At 42.2% G+C, this 21,561-nt stretch overlaps 3 protein-coding genes across 3 annotated transcripts; all 3 read left to right on the top strand.

Moving 5' to 3' along the window:
• The first annotated feature begins 12,941 nt into the window (after positions 1 to 12,941).
• On the top strand, positions 12,942 to 13,649 carry LOC147909426 (matrix metalloproteinase-24-like). The gene has a single exon (XM_087407251.1). It carries the CDS (start codon positions 12,942 to 12,944, stop codon positions 13,647 to 13,649), a length of 708 nt encoding a protein of 235 aa, XP_087263377.1.
• A 32-nt stretch (positions 13,650 to 13,681) lies between these two features.
• LOC147909425 (matrix metalloproteinase-2-like) lies at positions 13,682 to 14,515 on the top strand. The gene has a single exon (XM_087407250.1). The coding sequence runs from the start codon at positions 13,682 to 13,684 to the stop codon at positions 14,513 to 14,515; it is 834 nt and encodes a 277-aa protein (XP_087263376.1).
• A 4,913-nt stretch (positions 14,516 to 19,428) lies between these two features.
• Positions 19,429 to 21,129, top strand: LOC147909424 (uncharacterized). Its single transcript, XM_087407249.1, has 2 exons — positions 19,429 to 19,446; positions 20,251 to 21,129. Exons 1-2 carry the CDS (start codon positions 19,429 to 19,431, stop codon positions 21,127 to 21,129), a joined length of 897 nt encoding a protein of 298 aa, XP_087263375.1.
• Positions 21,130 to 21,561: the final 432 nt, after the last annotated feature.

The following is a 21,561-nucleotide window of genomic DNA, read 5'->3' as shown; positions in this document are numbered from 1 at the left end:
AAATGTGAATAATGGATTTCTTTCCTTACACATATCCTTGTGTGTGTGTGTGTGTGTGTGTGTGTGTGTGTGTGTGTGTGTGTGTGTGTGTGTGTGTGAGGATACAACATCCTTTGAATGTGATAGGATGTGTCGTGTTTTTATACTCGTATTATTTGTAAAAGATAAGATGGGCTTGCGATTTGTTGTTTCCGACGAAGGAACGATATATAAGTGCACGGGGTAAGGTTCTTCTCACAGCGATTTTAATATGTTAAGCGATAGCGATAGCGATAATAGTCCGAACGAGAGTACGGACAGCGATCCGTCAAGTGCGGTTTCGGATGTAGGTAGCGATGTGTACTGTTACGAGCGTATGATATCGAGTCCTACGTTGGTTACATCTTGCATAAAGGAGAAGAAATGTTGGAACTTAGCCACACACCATTTACGGAGAGAGATTGGGAATCATTGTTCGCGAGAAACTTTATGGATTCAAAGTGCGGTAGTTGTTGTCGACGATCGCACAAGAAGGTACGAAAACGCAGCTATGAAAGATGTGCGAATCGATGACATTGGAAGGATGTATAAAAAGATTAAATTCGACATACCTAGAGATAGTTGCAGTGAAACGCTCTGGTTCACGTGTAAGCGAGGGTAGTGATTTTGTTTAATATAGAGAGAGATAGATGAGGAGGTGGAGGATCTTTTTCATCGTGCGACGAGTATCGATACGGCGGACACGTATCGAGTATGGGAGGAAAAATGTGAGTGTCTCGATTTCTTGCGGGAGACGTGTCGAAGCGGTAAACATTGACGAACATCTGCCGGAGTTGTAAATGCAGCGATCGCTCGACTAGCACGATTGGAAGGTTTGAGAAATGTCCTACGACAACGTTTTGAACATGTGGACACTGGCTATGTCGAATCGCAAAAAAGAGGAGGATTCTCGTGGTTGGAGATCGAAACAACTTTTTAACAATCGCGTATTGACTGGTGTGGTGTTGAATTCGAATTACATCGAACCTCGACAGTTTCTCGATGACGCAAGAGATATCGTTCTCGATTGGGTACGCGATAATTTTCAGAGACATATTTGTTTGAAAGTGAATACAATATTCAACGGTGAGTTCGTTGCGGATGCTAAGAGATCTACTAAGAGTATTATTACAAAAAATCACGAGCTTTTGGACACATCCGATCTGCGAGAGTGGTACGATAAACACGTGACAGATGATACTTTAGCGGCATTGGAGGAATTTCAGGAACGTGACAGTGAATGGGCGCTATACGCTCACGTATATTGAATCTGATTGTAAATGTTAACAAATATAATCCTATGCATGCAGGATGTTGGGTGGAGCTGCCGCGAGAAATTATGCTGAGGAAGGCGGTAATCAATGTGCGTTCGATAGACAATGCGTGTTTCGCTTGGTCGGTGGTCGCCGCTCTGTATCCAGTTCAAAGTCATGTGAATAGGAAATCATCGTATCCGGATTATACTACTGTGTTGAATCTTGAGGGTATCGAGTTCCCTGTTACCTTAAAACAAATTACGAAATTTGAACTTTTGAACGATATATCTATCAACGTATTTACCGAGCGAAAGAGGGGTGGAAAAAAAGACGATGTATGTAATCGTAATGTAATCGTTCCTCTTCGTCTAACCAAAGAGAAGAAAGAGAAACACATAAATCTGTTGTATCTGCAAGAGTCGAGACGCGACGACGACGAAAACGTTATCGCTCATTTCACATGGATTAAAGATCTGTCACGATTGATAGGTTCGCAATTGAGCAAGAATACAGGAAAGAAGTATCTGTGCGATAGGTGGGTATACTAATTGTTTTTGTATATATATATATATATATATATATATATATATATATATAGTTGTGTAACGCGTACGATTTGTTACCTTACAGATGTCTGCATTACTTTTATACGAGCGAGAAGTTGTCGCTTCACATCGTTGACTGTACTACGACGAACGATTGTGCTGTTATTCTTCCGAATGAGAACGATAAGTGGTTATCGTTTCGCGATCATAATAAGAAGGAGCGGCTTCTCTTTGTGGTTTATGCAGATTTGGAGTGTATACTGAAGAAGAAGAAGAGGACCAACGATGAAAACATTTCGAGATTCACCTATCAGCATCACAAGGTTTTCAGCGTAGGGTACTACATACGTTGTGTATACGATGAGACTGCGTCGATGTACAAATCTTATCGCGGCGAGGATTGCGTATCGTGGTTTGTCAAGGAATTATACGATTTGACGCATCGTGCGAAAACGATATTCGACAATAATGTGACTATGGCGGAATTTACATCGAACGTCGAGTGGGAAAAATTTCGAAACGCGACTCACTGTCATATCTGCGAAAGACCATTTGAGGAAGGAGATGTGCGCGTACGCGATCACTGTCATTTGACCGGATGTTACAGAGGTTCACGTTGCAATTTGCATTATCAGGATACATATGTTATTCCTGTATTCTTTCACAATTTGGCAGGTTACGACGCTCATTTTATCATAAAAGATATTGCTAACAGTTTTGCGGGTAGAATTGACGTATTACCTATAACGAAAGAAAATTATATATCATTTACGAAACATGTCGGGAATACAGTAAACTCTAAATGGGGAAAGGACTGTGTGAAAGTGCGCTTTGTGGATTCGTTTAAATTTCTCAATACTAGTCTCGAAAAATTGGTATCATATCTCGATAAAAGTAAATTGAAAATCACGCGATCGGAATTTTCCAATCTTGACGCTGAGGATTTCGATTTGCTTACGCGGAAAGGAGTGTTTCCGTACGAGTACATCGACAGCGTCGATAAGCTAGACGAGATTACCATCGCGTGAATTGTTTTACAGTTCGTTGACCGACGAGACCGCTTCCGATGACAATTATCAACACGCGACAAACGTTTGGCAACGTTTCCGCATAGAGACTCTCGGCGATTACAGTGATTTGTATCTTAAGACAGATGTGCTTTTATTAGCAGATGTTTTTGAAAATTTTCGTGATACGTGTATCGATAGTTACGGATTGGATCCAACGTATTATTACACTTTAACGGGATATACGTGGGACGCTATGTTGAAATACACTGGTATTCGAATTACTCACCGACATTGACATGGTGATGTTTGTGGAACGTGGTATACGCAGTGGTTTAAGTCAATGTTCGCATAGATACGCGCAAGCTAATAACAAGTACAATGCATCTTCGTACGATCCTTCGAAACCTTTGACGTATCTCATGTACTTCGATGTGAACAATCTGTACGGTTGGGCGATGTCCGAATCCTTACCATACGGAGAATTTCAATGGGTCGACGACATCGAGCGCTTTGACGTAATGTCAGTGTCAGACTCCGTTGTCGGTTATATTCTAGAGGTCGATCTTGCGTATCCGCAAAACGTACACGACGCTCATGCAGACCTTCCATTTTGCCCCAATCGCGAACGGCCTCCCGGAAAACGGAATGACAAACTATTGGCCACTCTTTACGATAAGGAGCGCTATATCGTGCACTATCGCAATTTACAACAATGTATTCAGCATGGATTACATGTAAAAAAAATTCATCGAATATTACAATTCGCACAATTCCCATGGCTTCGCGGATATATTGAACTTAATACGAGATTTAGAATACTCGCGAATAACGATTTTGAGAAAAATCTTTACAAATTGATGAATAATGCGGTATTTGGAAAAACGATGAAGAACGTACGCGATCATGACGTTCGGCTTATAACGTGTTGGGATGGGAGACACGGTGCGGAAGCGATGATAGCGAAACCGAATTTTCACAGTAGAAGTGTTTTTTCTGAAAATCTGATCGCTTTGAATTGCGTTGAATTGCGCAAACTCGAGGTGAAATTAAATAAATATACGTAGGTATGTGCATTCTCGAGATATCTAAGTTGCGTCTGTATGAATTTCACTATGAATACATGATACCATTGTATCGCGATGTAAGCTTATGTACACGGACACGGACAGCTTAATTTATCTTTTAGAATATAAGAATGTGTACAAGAACATTAAGCGTGATATCGCGAGATTCGACACGAGTGATTATCCTGAGAGAAATGCGTATGATGTTCCACGCGCTAACAATAAATACCCGGTTTGATGAAAGATGAAAATAATGGTGCGATTATGACGAAATTCATAGGACTCAGAGCGAAGATGTACGCATTGAGAGTGATCGGAAAGAGCGATACGAAGAGAATAAAGGGTCTAAAAAAAAAGGTAGTCGCGAAAACGATCACTTTCGACGATTATGCGCGATATTTGAACGATGCAACGGTACAGTCGAGACGTCAGTCATGCATACGATCGACGTTGCACGAAGTTTACACAGCGTCTGAATTGAAGCTCGCTCTTAGTCCGTACGATGAAATAAAAAGAAAATTACAATACATTCGTTTTATCTATCCAAGAATTATGTGAATTGTCCATTCCTAACCATTTCACGTACACCTCGTTTCCTCGTTTACGTAGTATTTTTTCCACGAGATAAACGTCCGGATTAGAGACTCGCTGCAATTCGTGTTCGTAGAATCCACCAGCTATCGACTTTCCTTGATAATCTTTCAATAGATACGTTGCAGGATTCGTACGTTGTGTTTTAACGATGTAAAAAATCTCGGTAGACCAATTGGGTGTATAACCTTTTTCAAAAATTGAATTTACTAATACGTACTGGATCGCCTACCTTAAATCTCGTTGGAGCGGCAATTTTTACATGACTGTATATCGTCGACAAGAATCGTTTTGCAACGACGGGAGTTACGTCTATTGATCGTATCCCAATAGTTCGATGTTTACGATGATTATAATCTGACAATAGACGCGGTAGCTCGTCGATCCATTTGTACGAGCCGTTTAACGTGAATGTTTTCCACATGTTATTCTTGAGTGTACGGTTGAATCGTTCTACTACCGACGCTTTCATCACCGAATATGTCGAATAATGATTTATGTTGTATCTTTTCACAATTTTTTTCTGCACGGTAGTGTTGTAAAATTCCTTTCCTTGATCTGTCTGCAGGTTTCGTGGGTATCGTTCGTTCTCGCGAAATATTTTGAATAACGCTGCGGCTACGTCGCTTCCGTTCTTGCTCTTGAGCGGTAGAGCCCATGCGTATTTACTCAAAACATCGATAACGGTTAAAATGTAATTGTAACCTTTGTTGAATCGCGCGTAGAGACGCATCTCGACTACGTCGGCTTGCCACAAATCATCGCGGTCGTGCATCACGACGCGACGACGTGGAAAATTTCTTCGCGCGGGCGCGTGGAGTTCTTTCACGAGTTTTTGTTTCTCGACACTCATCTATCTCTCTCTCTCTCTTTATTGTGACAGGAAACGAGCCTCGCGCGTATCTTTTAAAGCAGGTACCCTCGATTCAGATGCCGAATCTCATTCTCGTTACGCACTTTCTTTGATATTGTCGACGCAGATCACCTACACCGCGATGCAGTATCTGCATATCGTTGGACACTTTCCGAAGCGCGAGTACGATCGTATCTCTCTCCTTGTCGTTTTTAAACGATCTCTCTAGCGTCTCCTTCGTGTCATTCACTAGTTGACGCAGATCCGTTACATTTCGATTTAGACGCTGATTCTCATCAGACACTTTCTGAAGCGCGAGTACGATCGTATCTCTCTCTAACGTCTCTTTCGTCACTATGTTATTCATTCGTTGACGCAGATCAGTTACACTTCGATGAATCTCATCAGACACTCTTGTCGATAGCGCGTTTACACCTTTCGAGACTTCCTCCACGTTGTTTTCAACGATTTCTCTAACGTCTCTTTCGTCACTGTATTATTTATTCGTTGACGCAGATCAATTACACCTCGTTGAATCTCGTTAGTCTTTAACATCTCTTCTGTCACCGTATTATACATTTGTTCACGTAGATCAGTTATACCGCGTTAAATCTCGTTAGACACTCTCGTCGATAGCGCGTTTACACCTTTCGAGACCTCCTCCACGTTGTTTCCCACTTTTTCCACATCGTTCGAGATATCTTTCTGCGTATCCTGAAGCGCGCGCACGATCGTATCTCTCCCAGTCGTTTTAAACGATTTCTCCAATGTCTCGTTGGTCACTACATTTTTAATTCGTATCGTTATATCTCGATTCAAATGCTGAATCTCGTCAGACATTCTCGTCACATTCTTTTCCACGTTTCTTCATACCTTCTCCACATCGCTATGCACTTCCTGTACATCTCTTCTTATCGTTCTAAATGATTCCTCGATCTCGTTTCGCGTATCTCGAAGCGTACGCTCGACGTAGCTTTTGTTTACCACATCGGTGTCGAATTCCGGCGCGGCTACGTGTTCTATTTTTCGCTCCTTCGCGTCGTAATGATCCGGATTCAGACAAAACCTATTGTCGTGCACGTAATTTCGTAAAGATTCTATCGACGATCGCGATTTTTCGATTTCGTTTCCCCTCATAGACATACCAAATTTATTCACAGACATCATATCGAGTTCACGCAAATTTGATCACTGTCGCGATTTTCGTCAGCAATTTAATTTATAATTAACCCAGCTTCGCGAAGTTCTTCGATTATCGACAATATTTCGTTGTCGTGAGCATTATTACCCGCTCTACGAGAAACATCGAGCAATTGAAGACGATCCACCAACTCATTGGGGTCGTCTCAATAAACGTAATCTATTTCTTTGTTAGTCAATTTCGCACCGGATGGTATATTTGTCTTTATACCTGAACCAATACTAGTGCCACTGGTCTTACGATGAGTAACTAAGAGCGGAACGATAATGTTTTTGTATTTGTGTCCCTTGTTACTCTTAATAGGCATTCTGGCGTCATTGTCACGTCTGTGAGCATTCGTCATCAATAATATATGTTTGTATGTTTGTTTATCATTCTCTGTGTAGATAGCGTCGTTTGGAATCTTCTTGAAGATCAGCTCGTATAGACCTGGTGTACCTTTGTATCTCACTCCGTCTATGATTATAGTGTCGTCCGTATCTACGTCAAATTTTTTACTATCTAACATCGTACCGTTTTCATTAAAATAAACACCGTAGACAAGATCGATTTCGTTTCTTGCATCACCAGTTAAAAGAGTATTTACGTATATTTGTCCTAACGGTCCTAATTGATTTTGCAATCTCTGACGACCTTGAGGTGTGTTCAACACCTGTCTGACAGACGTTTCGAGCGACGACAGATCATCATTGATTTTAAAAACTTCTTCGTCCCGTAAGTTAAATGGAGTTACCTGTTGTTGTTGTTGTTGTTGTTGTTGTTGTTGTGATTCTATTGGTGTCGAATGAATTATGGACGAATCAAACATAACGTTTGATCGTTTCTTTTTATTTGTTTGTTTGTTCCATGGAAGACGTTGAGGAGTAGTTTGTGTTGGAATCGCATCATCATCATTATCCTCATCATCATTGTATTCACGTTTATTCTTTTGCTTATTCTCCGTAAACTTAGTGCCAAATGGTTTACCTCCACGTTCAGTGTTTCCAGCAATTTGTTTCAACGGTTCGATAATAGGTTTTAATTGTTTCTTCAGAACGATCTCATTCTCCATTATGCCAGTCTTCAATGCTCGGTGTTTCTTACGAATCGACGCGCGAGTCTTCGCGATCAGTTTTGTTGTTTTCTCCCGTTCAGAGATACTTTTCGTTCTAACCATCTTATCGTAATGTCAAAGAGGTACTGCTCACTTTTTTTTTACAAAAAAAACACTACAAATGATTTTTTTACACTACAGCGAAATCGTTGAATCCTCGTCTATATCTAGCGTTGCGTAACGCGCTATCTTTGTCTATTACCACAAAACCGTATTTGTGTTGCCAACATAAATGGCACAATGTGCAAAAATTCTCATACGATATATCGATGTTCACGTGATCGTTATAAATGTGTTTTAAATTGGTACCGTCTTGTTTGAATAGTATCAAAAAATTTGCATTATCGCGTATCAAATGTTTCGGTATTTTTGCATACGTCTGACAGAGATAAAAACAATCAATGTTCATATGTCGACCCATAGAAAAATATTCTCTAATAGTATTCTGATTATCGCAAGCCACATCATCGAATACAAATATTGAATTGAGAAGTGCCTCCTTCGGTGGTATGACGTCACGATTGTTGGAAAAAGCGTGGTAACCGATACTATTTATCGATTCGAGTAGTTCTTCCAAATATCGATATTTCGGTTGAAAAAGAGATTTCGAATACACGTATACGTTTTCGAAACGTACACCATGTGGACTTTCTATTAAACTTATCAAAGCGTTTGTTTTACCACCAATTCGGACGGTCCGCAAATGATGCAACGAATTATATTCGGTAGTAAAGGGCCGTGTCTACGAATTTCTCCAACCGTTTCATCGGACATGAGTTGCGCCTTGCGGTCGAGATTCGACACTCCTATCGCCCGTGATTGTCGTACGAATCGCATTTACTTGTGTAATGCGCGTGCGCAATGTAACGTGAGCGAGTTTTTTTCAGCACTATTTATATCCCCGAGCAGGTACTCGATCCGCACAGTTTTACTGTAAAGAGCAATCGTCGTCGTTGTTGTTGTTATTGCAAAAAATGTTTTTCTTACTAACGGATAAACGTCGGATTCTCGATTTTACTGCCGAGCAATTGCAATACATACCGAAGATTGTTCTTCTACAGGAATTTGAGAATTACGTGGAGCTACTGTGAGATCGATTACCCGAACATTTAAAAACGGATCCTGAAGTGCAACGCTATCGTCCGTGTACAGAGCATTACAATCGTTCGTGGCAACGAACACACATAGACGGTCCGCCACCACTTATCAAAAATTGCGACATATGTCGTATGAAATAAGATAGCGTGGAGGAGGAGGGAATGATTCCTGCGTATGGAGCAGGTTTACTTGACAAGGCGATAAACGCGCTTCCGTTTGAAGTACATATACCTGGTTATCAATTTTGTGGACCCGGTATTCGTCTCGCGAAAAGACTAATGCGTGGTGATCGAGGTATAAATCGATTAGACGCGGCGTGTCGCGAACACGATATCGCGAAGCAACGATCTCGCCGATCGTCACATTGCCGATCGAGTTCTCGCCGAAAAAGCGAACGTATAACAGCGAGTGATTCGACGTTTGGTGAGAAAGCTGCCGCGACCGCTATATGGGCAGCCATGAAAGCAAAAACGAAATTAGGAATGGGTATGAAAAAAAGGAAAACAACAAAAAGGAAGAGACTACTTCCGGTAACGAAACGAGGAGGTTTCATCCTACCGATTTTACCAATGTTGGGTGCACTCGGGTCTTTGATCGGTGGAGCAGCGAGCGTAGCGAGAACTGTAAGCGATCGCAAAGCCGCTCGACGTCAGACCGAAGGTCGCGGACTGTATCTAGCGCCCTACAAACGTGGTGGTGGTGGTAACGTGAGGAAAAGAAAGGCAAGAGATAAAAAAAAAACATCGTGGAAGGAAACGTTAGAGACTCTTAAAATACCGCTCTCCGGTATCACAACGAACGAACAGTTGAGTCGTGCGGCGTATCGTTTGCGTTTACCATTCTTCAGAGGTGTGTTTATGCGTGACGCGTTACCGACGAAACCACATCGTAATGAAAGGTATCGTAAATCTCGATAATTCGCAAAAAAGGTGGAACACACTGGGTTGCTTATGCGAAAAAGGGAAATAATGCCGTTTACTTCGATGGTTTTGGCAATCTTAGACCTTCGAGGGAACTCGAACACTATCTCGGAAGCAACGTAACGTATAATCGTCGCTCTTATCAAACGTTCGATCAGAGTATTTGTGGTCAGTTGTGTCTACGATTTCTTCGAGAAATAGATTGGAGGAAAAGATATATCTAATAATGTGTCGTGTGAATCGTCTCAGTTGAGCGTTTATCTTCGATTACATCATGTCGTGGACTCTCACGTTAACTGGAACAACCAGTATTCTCACGGCGAGTTACTTTCCTGCGTTGGATTTAAGTAATGGCGAATACGAATTGGGTCTTACGAATTTCGAAACGTACAACGCGATACCGAATGTTACTTCCACGAACAATAACTTCTACTTCGATACCGACGACAAAACAATCACGATTCCCGAAGGATCGTACGAATTGAGTGCTATAAACAAGTATCTGAGAGCTGCTATCCGTCACATATTACGACGAACGTCTGACGATAAAGATAATGATGATGACGACGCGTATATATTCGATGACAACGACGGTACTCATACAGAAGAGATACTGATTCTTCGAGCCAATGAGAATACTATGAGAAGCGAGATCAAATGTGCGTACCGAATAAATTTTACGAAACCGAATAACATCGATTCGCTATTAGGTTATTCGAACTCTCGCGTAATACAACCGAACAAGTGGTACGCGTCTGACAAACCTGTAAACATTATGAATGTAACTGTAATTCGTGTAGAATGCAACATTACTTCGGGTGCGTACAACAACGATAAATCAGCGCATACGATACACGAATTCGTGATGAACATTCCACCTGGATATAAATTGTCCGATACTCCTACACACGTCATTTATCTCCCAGTCGTCGCGAGAAACATTATCGATATAACGATACGTATAGTGGATCAAAACGGACAGTTGATAAACCTTCGTGGAGAGGCGATATCGATTCGACTTCATATACGACGTAAACGATAAAAAAATATGCTCACGAACGAAAGATGCTCGTTCTGAACGAGTCGCACGATTATAAGAATACATCTACGACGACAATCGTACCGCAGACGTCGCAATTATCATTGCTTACCGAACGATACGTTGAAGGAAAGCAGAGAGGAACAGAGGACAGATTGAACGCTGCGAACGTCGCATTTCTACGATCTCTGGGATTCGTCGTGAAAAATGAGTCGCGATATTCTACATATAGGAAGTGAACCCATCTTCGACGATCATATCGTTAAGATCGAGACTCACACTTACAACCCATACGCTAACACCACATTCGGATACAGCGATGAAATACGAATACCTATACAACACCAAGATTTGTACACGTTACCGTGTGAGAGTTTTCTCTACGTCGAGGGAAAATTTTCAGCGAAGAAACCAGCTGGAGACAAATCCGAACAACCAAAACTGTCGAACAATTGCGTCGCGTTCATGTTCGATACGAGATAGACGGTGTGGAAATCGATAGATGTAGAAACGTTGGTGTTACCAGTACGATCAAAAATTTCGTATCGTTAACCACCAGCAAGAATGTAACGTTAGAAAATGCAGGATGGGACGCCACAATGCACTTCTTTCGCACATCGGTGACCGATGATTTCAACTTTTGCGTACCGCTCAATACACTCCTAGGATTTTGCGAGGATTACAAATGCATAGTAATAAACGCGCGACACGAACTTATCCTGATACGTGAGCGTAACGATAACAATTGAGTCGTGGCGCAGGCATCAGCGGAATCGCCGATAAAATCACGCTATCGAAGATACAATGGAAAATGCCACATGTAGTGCTAAACGATGTCAATAAATTATCACTTTTGCGAACGCTGGAAGGTGGACGATCAGAATGTGTTTCCAGTCGTGGAACCTGTACGAATTTCCTCTGCTTCAAAGTACAACGAAGCATTCTGTTAAAACAACATCGCAATTGGAAAAACCGCGATACGTAATTTTTGCGCTTCAAACCGGAAAAAGAAACGAACCGTCGCAAAATGTTTCGCAATTCGACACGTGTAATCTCACTAATGTGAAACTTTTTTTAAATTCTGATTTTTATCCTTACGACGATATGAATTTAGATTTCGAACGCAAGAAATATGCTGTACTCTACGATATGTATGTAAAATTTCAAAAGACATACTACGGTAACGACAATCGCGATGCCATGTTATCTATCGGGGAATTTCTTTTATACGGCCCATTCGTAGTGATCGATTGTTCTCGTCAAAACGAATCGATAAAAAGCGCTACTGTGGATATTCGTATAGAATTCGAGTGCAAGGAAAATATTCCACTGAACACCACAGCTTATTGTCTTATTATTCACGACAGGGTGATAGAGTATAATCCATTGACTAATGTTATTCGCAAAATCGTATAATATTTTTCTCAAGCACTCTCCTTCTTCATCAAAAAGTCACGCTGTCGTATTATAATGTAAAAACAAACACATGAAAGAGTACGAGACGCGATTCATTACTATTGACGAAGCATTTCGTCGTATCGTATACGAGGTCTGTCCCAAAAGTATCCGACCTGCATTTATATCTTCGCGCCAAAGTGTTCTAGCGACCTCTACCGGGCAGGCACGTCAACAGTAGGACCTTACGAACTTATCGGTTGGTCGCCGACACTAGTAGGACGTATAGTTCATACGCAGTGTGTATTTGTTTACAGTGTCTTTTTCACGTTCGTCGGATTTTTAAGTAGCTAAAAATGACCGAAAAAGTTGAGCAACGACAATGCTCCAGCGCATGCATCAAACCTTGTGCAGCAGTATTTATCAAAACACAGTGTTGTACAGCTTCGTCAGCCTCCGTACAGTCCCGACGTAGCTCCCTGCGACTTTTGGCTATTTCCTCGATTGAAAATGCCGCTTAAAGGACACCGATTCGACGACAAGAAGACTGTTGAAACCAATGCGACGAATGCACTAAAGGCGATTCCAATAACTGACTTTCAAGACTGCTTTGGGAAGTGGAAGCATCGATATGAGCGTGTTGTTCAATCAAATGGGGACTACTTCGAAGGATGCCACCAACCGGATGACAAAGAATAAGCCAAGCGCCGAAAAATGGAGGTAGGTCGGATATTTTTGGGACAGACTTCGTATATAAAAAAATCACGGAACGTGATTCATTACTGCTGACAAAGCGTTCGAGTACACATCGTTTTTTTTATTTTCCTGCTGCGTGTCGTATACTTGTGCTACATCGCGATGTCCTCCGCGTTCGTCATCGTCGTCGTCGTCGTCGTCTTCGTTACGCTTACTACGACAACAGCGTCAACGACAGCGACGAATCGTCAAGGCATAGATACTGAAACAATTCTGTATCTACAAAAGTACGGCTACTTGCGTAAGAGTGAAAACAATACACAATTATCGTTCGAAGAGGGAGAACTTAAACAGGCGATTTCGTTATTTCAAGAATATTATCAAATACCGAGTGATGGTACATTGAATAACTATACGTTGTATCAAATGCGTAAACTACGATGTGGTCTCCCGGACATTTTGCATCACGAGCATAATACAGGTAGGAGGAAATGGGCAAAAACACATCTCACGTGGAACTTCCATTTAGCGGACGTGCACATCTTGAAAACTACCGCATTCGCGTTCTCGCTATGGGCAGCGAATTCGTCTTTAACGTTCCAACGTAAAACATTAAATCCCGACATCTTAATATCTTATCGTAATGGCACACACACGTACGCTGATCGTAAACGTAACGAGGAGATTTGCTCCGCCTCGTTCGATGGACCTGGTGGAGTACTCGCTCACGCGTTCTATCCTTCAAATGTTGTCAATTACACCGCTGAAATACACGTGGATGCAGAACCGTGGCATATATATCTAACCGAAAAATCTGCTAGTAACAAGGATTATCTGCTTAACACGTTAACACATGAAATTGGACATTAGGATTACCACACAGTTCGTGTGAAGATTCCATAATGTTCGCATATGTCACTGCTAATAATAAGGATAAAATCGTTAGACTCAACATAGAGGACATTTTAGCCATTCAACAACTCTATGGAGATAAAAATCCAACAACTACACAACCACCGACGTCAACAACAACAACAACACCACCAACTACCGAAATTACAACAGATAAACCCGAGTACATAGATCTCTGTACTTTACAATATGTAGATATGATATTGGTATTGCATCATCGAATATTCGCCACGTACCAACGTTACGTATGGTCAATAAATATAGATGATACAAAATACGACGGACCGTACATACTAAACAGCTACATGGATTTCCTTCCGGAGAATTTCTCCTTATCAGCCGCGTATCAAAGACCTTCAGGTGAACTAATACTGTTTATAAATAATATAGTCTACATGATCGAGTATCCCAGTTTCAAATTGAAAGAAGGTTGGCCAAAACGTCTCTCGAATCTAGGATTTCCCCCGAACACTTTCATCGATACCGTAGTAAATATTAACAGAGGACAAATCTACGCGATTTTCAATGGTAACGACGTGGCGCAGATAGACGAATGTAGTATGACTGTTCGCTCGTATCAACCGTTACAAGCGGTATTCCCAGGAATACCGCCAGCTCCGACCTTGGCCTTCCGATATATAAATGGTAATCTGTACTTTGCCAAACAACAACAATTTTACACATTTAACGAGTTCACGAGAACCGTAACAGAGGCTGGTAAATTTAATATAAACGTACTCAACGTCGAATGTTTGCGAAACGGGTTATTACAACAAATGCAGGATATCTTAGATCGATTATTTCAATCGAGTAATACACATTGACAAAACACACACCGAGAAATAAGACGAAGAAAAAGGAGGAGGAAGAGGAAAGGATGAAAGGACACATATAATATATACTATAATAATTTTTAAACGATCAGTAGAAAGGAACGATCATTCCGACAACATCGTTCGTACGCACTTTCCAAGCTTTTTTTTCCCCGATCGTGAGAATGCTCAACAACGCGGATATTATAAATTATCTTATGGAACAGGACGATCACGATGAACAAAGCACGAAGAAGAAAAAAACAGTCGACGAGTCAACTGATGCGAATCCAGATAAAGATAACATATCAAATAGGTAGATATTCTTTTCCCTTTGCGTCTCTTTTCCATCTGCCAATTTCTTTTTTTTTTCCTTAATTACAGACATCAAATCGTACACCGTCCTACCGTACGCATTCTCGAGAGAAAATATCCGTTAACTGCAACTGGCTACAATACTTGAACATTGGTATCAATGTCACATTCCCTTCTTACGTAACTATCATTTTGGGAGATTGTCACGGTAAAGAGATTCCGCTTTCACCGGACATCTGGAGAGAGCTTCTCGAACAAAAACACGTCATTTTGTCCCTTTTGCAGTACGACGAAAATAATAAAGGAATACGTGCGTCGTCTCCAATGTACGTTGGAAATTTAACGTTACGCTTCGGACGAATTAATAATCTACCAATACTGCGTCTAGAAACAAGTACAGCTCGTCTATGTCGAAAAGTACTGTACTTAATATATTTAATCTCGAACACTGTGTGAATCATCTCATTTCCTCTCTAACCGCAATGACCGATAACGTCGATAAAAAATTTTCACGACTTCTTGCTATCGCGTCCACTGTCACGAAATCTGCGAACGTACTAAAAATGATGTACGATAACGAATCCTTCGACCGCAACGACATACTCGATTGCGAGTTGATCGCTTTGATTTTCGGAGAACATTAATTGTATATATCAATTAATTAATTGTATATATCAATAACGATGAACCTATACGTTTTTATAATATGTGAAATTATTTTGTACTGTGTAATATATTTAATCTCAAACACTGTGTAATTGCGTCGTCTCATTTTCCTCTCTAATCTACCTATGTATCCCTATCTATTTTATATATATATATACAATTTTATCTTCACATAAAAAGAAAAAAAAAAGGAAACTCGCGCTGACGCAAACTTAATAGGAAAAAAATAGCAAAAGGAATACGGAAATGGATATGGAATCATACGATATATATAATTACTCGCACTAAACGAGCGTTAGTAGTGAAAAAAAAACGCGTGAGCTTACGTTTTCTAATATCGTTCGTTGTTTTTTGTCGACATCGGTAAAAAGTATGGCAAACCGTGCGAACATTGACAACGTAGTCCATTACATTAGAAACGTGGATCCGGAACAATTCGCAAATATTCTAGACGAAATATTCGAAGAAATTGATTTCGATATAGATCGAGATTCCGACAAAGATTCCAGTTATGCTAGTGATTTTAGCGAACACGATTAGGGATGCGGTGAGAAATTTGAAAACGTTGGTGCGAGCGAGAGCGCGAAACTCTCTCGGTCGCAACGATCGAACGCAACGAAAACGTTGGTGCGAGCGAGAACGACAGTAAAAAATGGGATTCTTACCGTATCTTTAAGGAGGTAAGATTATATTATTATATTATATTTACAGTGAGTGAGAAACGCGTTGGTGCGAGCGAGAGCGACAGCGCGCACGCGGGAAGAAAAAACGCGCGAACTCCCTCAGTCGCTCGCCCGCTCTCGAGCTCGCCGGATCGTCGTCGTCGTCGCGACGCGTCACGCCGTGACGTCATCAGCTCACACACACATGCGCCCGTGGGGACGGAGACCGGGAAGGAAAACTATGAGAAGTGGTGGGAGGACAAAGCAGCTCGCTCATTGGCTGCCCCCCCGCACCACAATACTCCTCTCGCCCCCGGACCCTCACCCCGCGGCTTGCCCCATGGCTTAGAATATATATAGATATGCTACTCTAGCGGATCTCAACGCGCAGTCAGCAGCATGCGACTTGCGCTAGTATTGTAAATCCGTAATTTCTTTAAGCCACTAATTATAATTGGATAAATGTCCGAAGGTTACACGAATCGCGAGAGTACTAGTGACCGAAATAAAAATAATCCGCGGAGCGACCGAAATCTACCAATACAGAAAAAATAGAACACTGTGATAAAGATTGTCGTTCAAGTAGATATGCACAAAAATTTTCTTTGCCAAAAGCAGAAAAATTAGCAGGCGTAAATATCATAGAGAAATTTTGCATCTATTGTAAAAAAGTTGGGAATCATATTTATTAATTCATAATAGAAGCGAATGTTGATCGTTAAACGGACGATCCCAAAATGGCGCAGACACGTAAAACAAAACCCAAAATAAACCAAAAGAAGCAAATAAATACAGCCACAAAGATAAGACGGAATAAGAAGCATAAAGATAGCGATAAGTCGTCTTTCACTAGTAGCGAAGTAGAAGAGGAACGGAGAGAAACAAAGACAACGTAAACAGCATATGAGTATCGAGTAACGCAAATAACAGCGAAGATGCATTCGAGAACTGGATTGAAACTTGTAATTTTGCTAATTGAAGAAACGAAATGGAAAAATGAATTTCCTTCTAGATACTGGAGTAGTATAATAGTAGCGGTTCTAACCCAGGTCCTCTGAGGAGGGCGCGGGGCGCGGGGATACTCGTAAGCGCGGGGGAGAAGGCGCGAGGGATACTGGTAGGCGCGGGAAGTCCCGGCGCTATCAGTGTTTACCGATATGATGTCTACATCCTGCCGCAGACGCCAGTGTCAGCGTCAGCGTCAACACCACCGCCGTCACCCCACACTCCACCGCAGGCGCCAGCGCCACCGCTGCCGCCGCAGACCTCGCGTCCATCCTAAAGTGCGTTTCGGGCCGCCACCACAGACTCCGCGTCTATCCCAAAAATGCGTTTCAGATAGCCGTCGCGGAGTCCACTCCCTAAATGCGTGGCGGTATTATAACGCGAACAAGAAATATTAAAGAAAAAAAGAAAGAAAAAAATATATAATAAAAAAAATATTCTTACTTTCTCCACACCCTTTCCTTCTCCGTCCTCCTCCTCCTTCTCATCCTTCGCTGAATTCTTATTCCTCTTCCTCCACAGCCTCATCGAGATTGTCGATGAGATGTTTGAATGCAATTCTATTAATGCGCACATGTTTGAGATCCACCTCATCGGCAATCTCGATGAGGCGATGGAACAGTTCTAATTGATTTACATGTAATTGAGTGAGATCAACTATGATATTACTCTGAATCTCCTCTGAGAAAGAGGAGGAGAAGGAGGTCTCCTCAACTTTTTGTTCTTTTTGCATGCTATAGCTGCACAGTAAAAAAAATTATCATTTCACTTAATCACAGAAAATGTGCAACAATATTCTACCATTAATGCTAAATGGTAGAATATTGTTGCATGTTGGGGAAAAAAAATATCACGTTATAACACGTCTTGCGCGCGGACAAAGCAGGACAAAGACTGACGTTGAGAATCGATCTTCGCCATTGGAAAGCGAGCCTGCCTAGAATTTATCTATAGGGGGGCAGTTGTATGTAAAACACTTTAGATCATAAGTGCCATCATGAAAAGTTATCGCTATAGCGCGTCGAGATATGGGATGAATGGATGGATGGATGGACGGATATAAAGAAAGTACATACATAATGATATGAACAAAAAAAATTTTTTATTCACATATTATTACATCGTTTCTTTTTTGTATGTATTAAAAAACTAAAGCCAATAGCTCGCAATCGACGAGCTGATGTTTGTTAATGATATCACTATCGCGTATAGCGTTTTTGGACGCGATATTGGAGAATCGCGTATACTTGACATCAACCGTATCGACGAGTCGAGTTAATCGTTCGAATGTTATATCGATACATCCGTCAAACTCAAACATATGTCGTAGCATCGTTTCGATTATCATGCGTACGGACGAAACATCGTTCAGCATGCAAACGCTGACAGTTAGCGGTCCAATGCTTATAAAATTGTCCTTGTATTCGTTTCGCAGCATCTTGTAAATATTCTATCGCTGTTCGTAGAGATTCTTCCACGTTTCAGAGACAGCAGCAGTTCATGTCCGCGATGATCTCTCAGGTAACTCGATCTTCACGTAACTCGGTGGATCAACGTTGATTCCAATTTCCAAACATTTGTAGCCCGTAGTTGTCAGATCGTAACGTCTGCTCAATAAACGCACCTTGCGATGTTCCATGCTGTGTACATACATAATGTTAAAAACGTTTCTTTTGTGTATAGAATATTAAAACTTATATGTTACTGCAGTCCTTCTTCGTTTCGTACGATGCGTTGCTGTCTTCAGCGAAGTACAGTTTTTTTTTCAACCGTTCGTACAAGCGAGTATCACAAGACTAATTGCACCCGCGTAAATTGTAATGTATATAAAACTTCTAGAATCGAAGAGGGGGTAACTCTCCCCTCTTTCTAAGAATTGCGAACGTGTCGCAACACGTTTTATCGCGTCTTTCTACGTATTTTTTTTGTTCGCGAGTTTATCAATGCTTATACAGGGTCCGGCAAAATGATCTCCCACATTTTAATCTTTAATAAAAACGCCATTGTAAATGCTATTTAGATTTTATTTTTATTAACTAAAAATTTATGCTATGCCATTTGTTTTTATTGAGTTTTGAAAATTACAGAGTCCAAGTGGCGACCATTTTTTTCGATACACATTCGAAGCTGATTTCTAAAAGTTTCCATCACTCGAGCAATAATTTGAGGCGATATTCCTGTAATTTCTTGGCGTATTGATTTTCTTTTTAAAGCTGAACCTGTAGCTCTAAAATTTGAAACCCACAACAGTATTGTTTTGCGATCTGGAACTGGAGCATGTCTACCAAGCGCGAAGTGAGTACGAAAAGTTCTTTGCGTCGTAATCACAGATTCGTTACTTTTCATAAATGTTTCGATAACGAAGGCTCGCCCGTCCAATTCATGACGACAACTGAAATAGCAAGGCGCGAGCTACCAACCGACTACACTAAGCTCCCCCTCTCTTCAGTGGTTCGGGGACAGTGGCAGTGCAAAATGTGGGAGATCATTTTGCCGGACCCTGTACTTTATATTTGGATGGCATCGATGACGTTGATGATGAACACGTTGGCGACTTTGACCTTTTCTCCAGGATATTCTCAATATCTCACTTTTTCCTTCGATGGCGGTGGTGACGGGTGAACTTGGTGACAACGGACAGTACCCCTTTCACTCGATTGATTTTCGGTGTATATATTCTTTTATTCGGTCCATGTCTTAATGCTCGTAACTGAAGCTTACGATTGAATGAAAAAAGTCTAATACACTGTCTATATACATTGCATACATGTACTGTCATATCGTGACACGTTTAACAGAAGCGTTGTTTTCGGATACATACATACATATGTACATACATACATACATACATACATACATATGTGTTCATACACATATATATCCGAGCTCCGCCAGCTGTGCATGACGGGCGGGTTCCCGCTGAGAAAATGGGCAGCCAATCATCCGGAAATCCTCGTCGGCATTCCGTCGGATCATTGTCTCGCGGATCTGCGGTCGTGGGAATACGAGGATCATGCAACACTGGGCTTGCAGTGACACCCGGTGGACGATACCTTCGCATTCTCAATTCAATGCTGCACCATTGAGAGCTTCACCAAGAGGAAAGTTCTCTCGGAGACCGCGCGCTTGTTCGACCCGTTCGGGTGGTTGACACCAGTGGTGATTCGCGCAAAAATCTTGCTGCAATCAGCATGGTTGCAGAAGCTGGACTGGGACGCCCCGCTCCCGCAAGCAGACGCCTACCAGTGGAGCCGTTTCCTGAGGAAACTCCCAAGACTGGACCAGCTCAGAATCAACCGAGGGTTGAACACAGGCGCCAAGGACGCGCAGATCGAACTGCACGGATTCGCCGACGCATCCGAACGAGGGTACGCGGCCGTGGTGTACCTTCGTGTCATCAGCACTGATGAGGTCAGAGTTCTCTTGCTGGCAGCAAAGAGTAAGGTCGCTCCAATCAAGCCGGTGTCCTTGCCGCGACTGGAGCTGTGCGCCGCCGCCTTGCTCACAAAATTGGTCGCGCACACACGTATCGTTTTAAGCCTGTCCACAACTCCAGTCACTCTTTGGTCCGATTCGAAGGTCACACTCTACTGGATCCAGGGTCACGCCTCTCGTTGGAAGACGTACGTGGCCAACCGCGTGTCCATGATCCAAGAAGCGCTTCCAGAAGGACGATGGCGTCATGTTCCTGGGAAGGACAACCCTGCCGACTGCGCTTCTCGGGGAATAACACCAGGAGAGCTCTTGGATCACCCACTCTGGTGGTCAGGCCCCCCTTGGCTGATCACGGACGATTCGACTTGGCCTAACGCTCAGCCTGAAACTCCATTGCTAGCGCTGTCCGACGATCTCGACGACCTCTCAGCGCTCACGTCAAGACACCTGCTCATCGGAGCTCCGCTACTAGCCATCCCAGAGCGGTCGCTCGCAGAGAAGGCAACGAGCTCACTCACTCGTTGGCAGCACCTGCAGGCGTGACCACTTTTGGGAAAGGTGGTCGGGAAAGTACTTGCATTCCTTAACCTCCCGCCCGAAGTGGTGCAAGGTCAGCACCGTGCCTCAGATCGGCTCATTATGCCTTATTACATCGGAGACATCACCGCCGAGTAAATGGCCTCTTGCTCGCATCACCAAGCTGCACCCAGGAGAGGACGGGGTGACTCGAGTGGCAACAGTCCGCACAGCGTCTTCCGAGCTCATCCGACCCATCGTCAAATTAGTGATGCTGCCTGGACCTGCTGCCTCGCCAACTCTACACGCGGACTCGCAAGAATAGTATACCGCACATTGTGAAGAACCGCGCGATCTTCGTCAATGTATTCGCGTCGGTTAAACCGCCTGCAATCATTGTAACGCTCGCGATTACTTTGTTTACTTTTCGTACTCTTCAAGGATGCGGATGTTCCTATT

This window comes from Acromyrmex echinatior, chromosome 6 (genome assembly GCF_024713525.1).
Source record: "Acromyrmex echinatior isolate Ae372 chromosome 6, ASM2471352v2, whole genome shotgun sequence".
NCBI lineage: Eukaryota > Metazoa > Arthropoda > Insecta > Hymenoptera > Formicidae > Acromyrmex > Acromyrmex echinatior.
Note: the sequence above shows the minus strand (reverse complement) of the source record. Positions and strands in the feature narration are given on the sequence as shown.

Bases quoted from the DNA above. Each gene is read 5' to 3' on its own strand.
- LOC147909426 (XM_087407251.1), top strand. From the start codon at position 12,942: ATGTCCTCCGCGTTCGTCATCGTCGTCGTCGTCGTCGTCTTCGTTACG.
- LOC147909425 (XM_087407250.1), top strand. From the start codon at position 13,682: ATGTTCGCATATGTCACTGCTAATAATAAGGATAAAATCGTTAGACTC.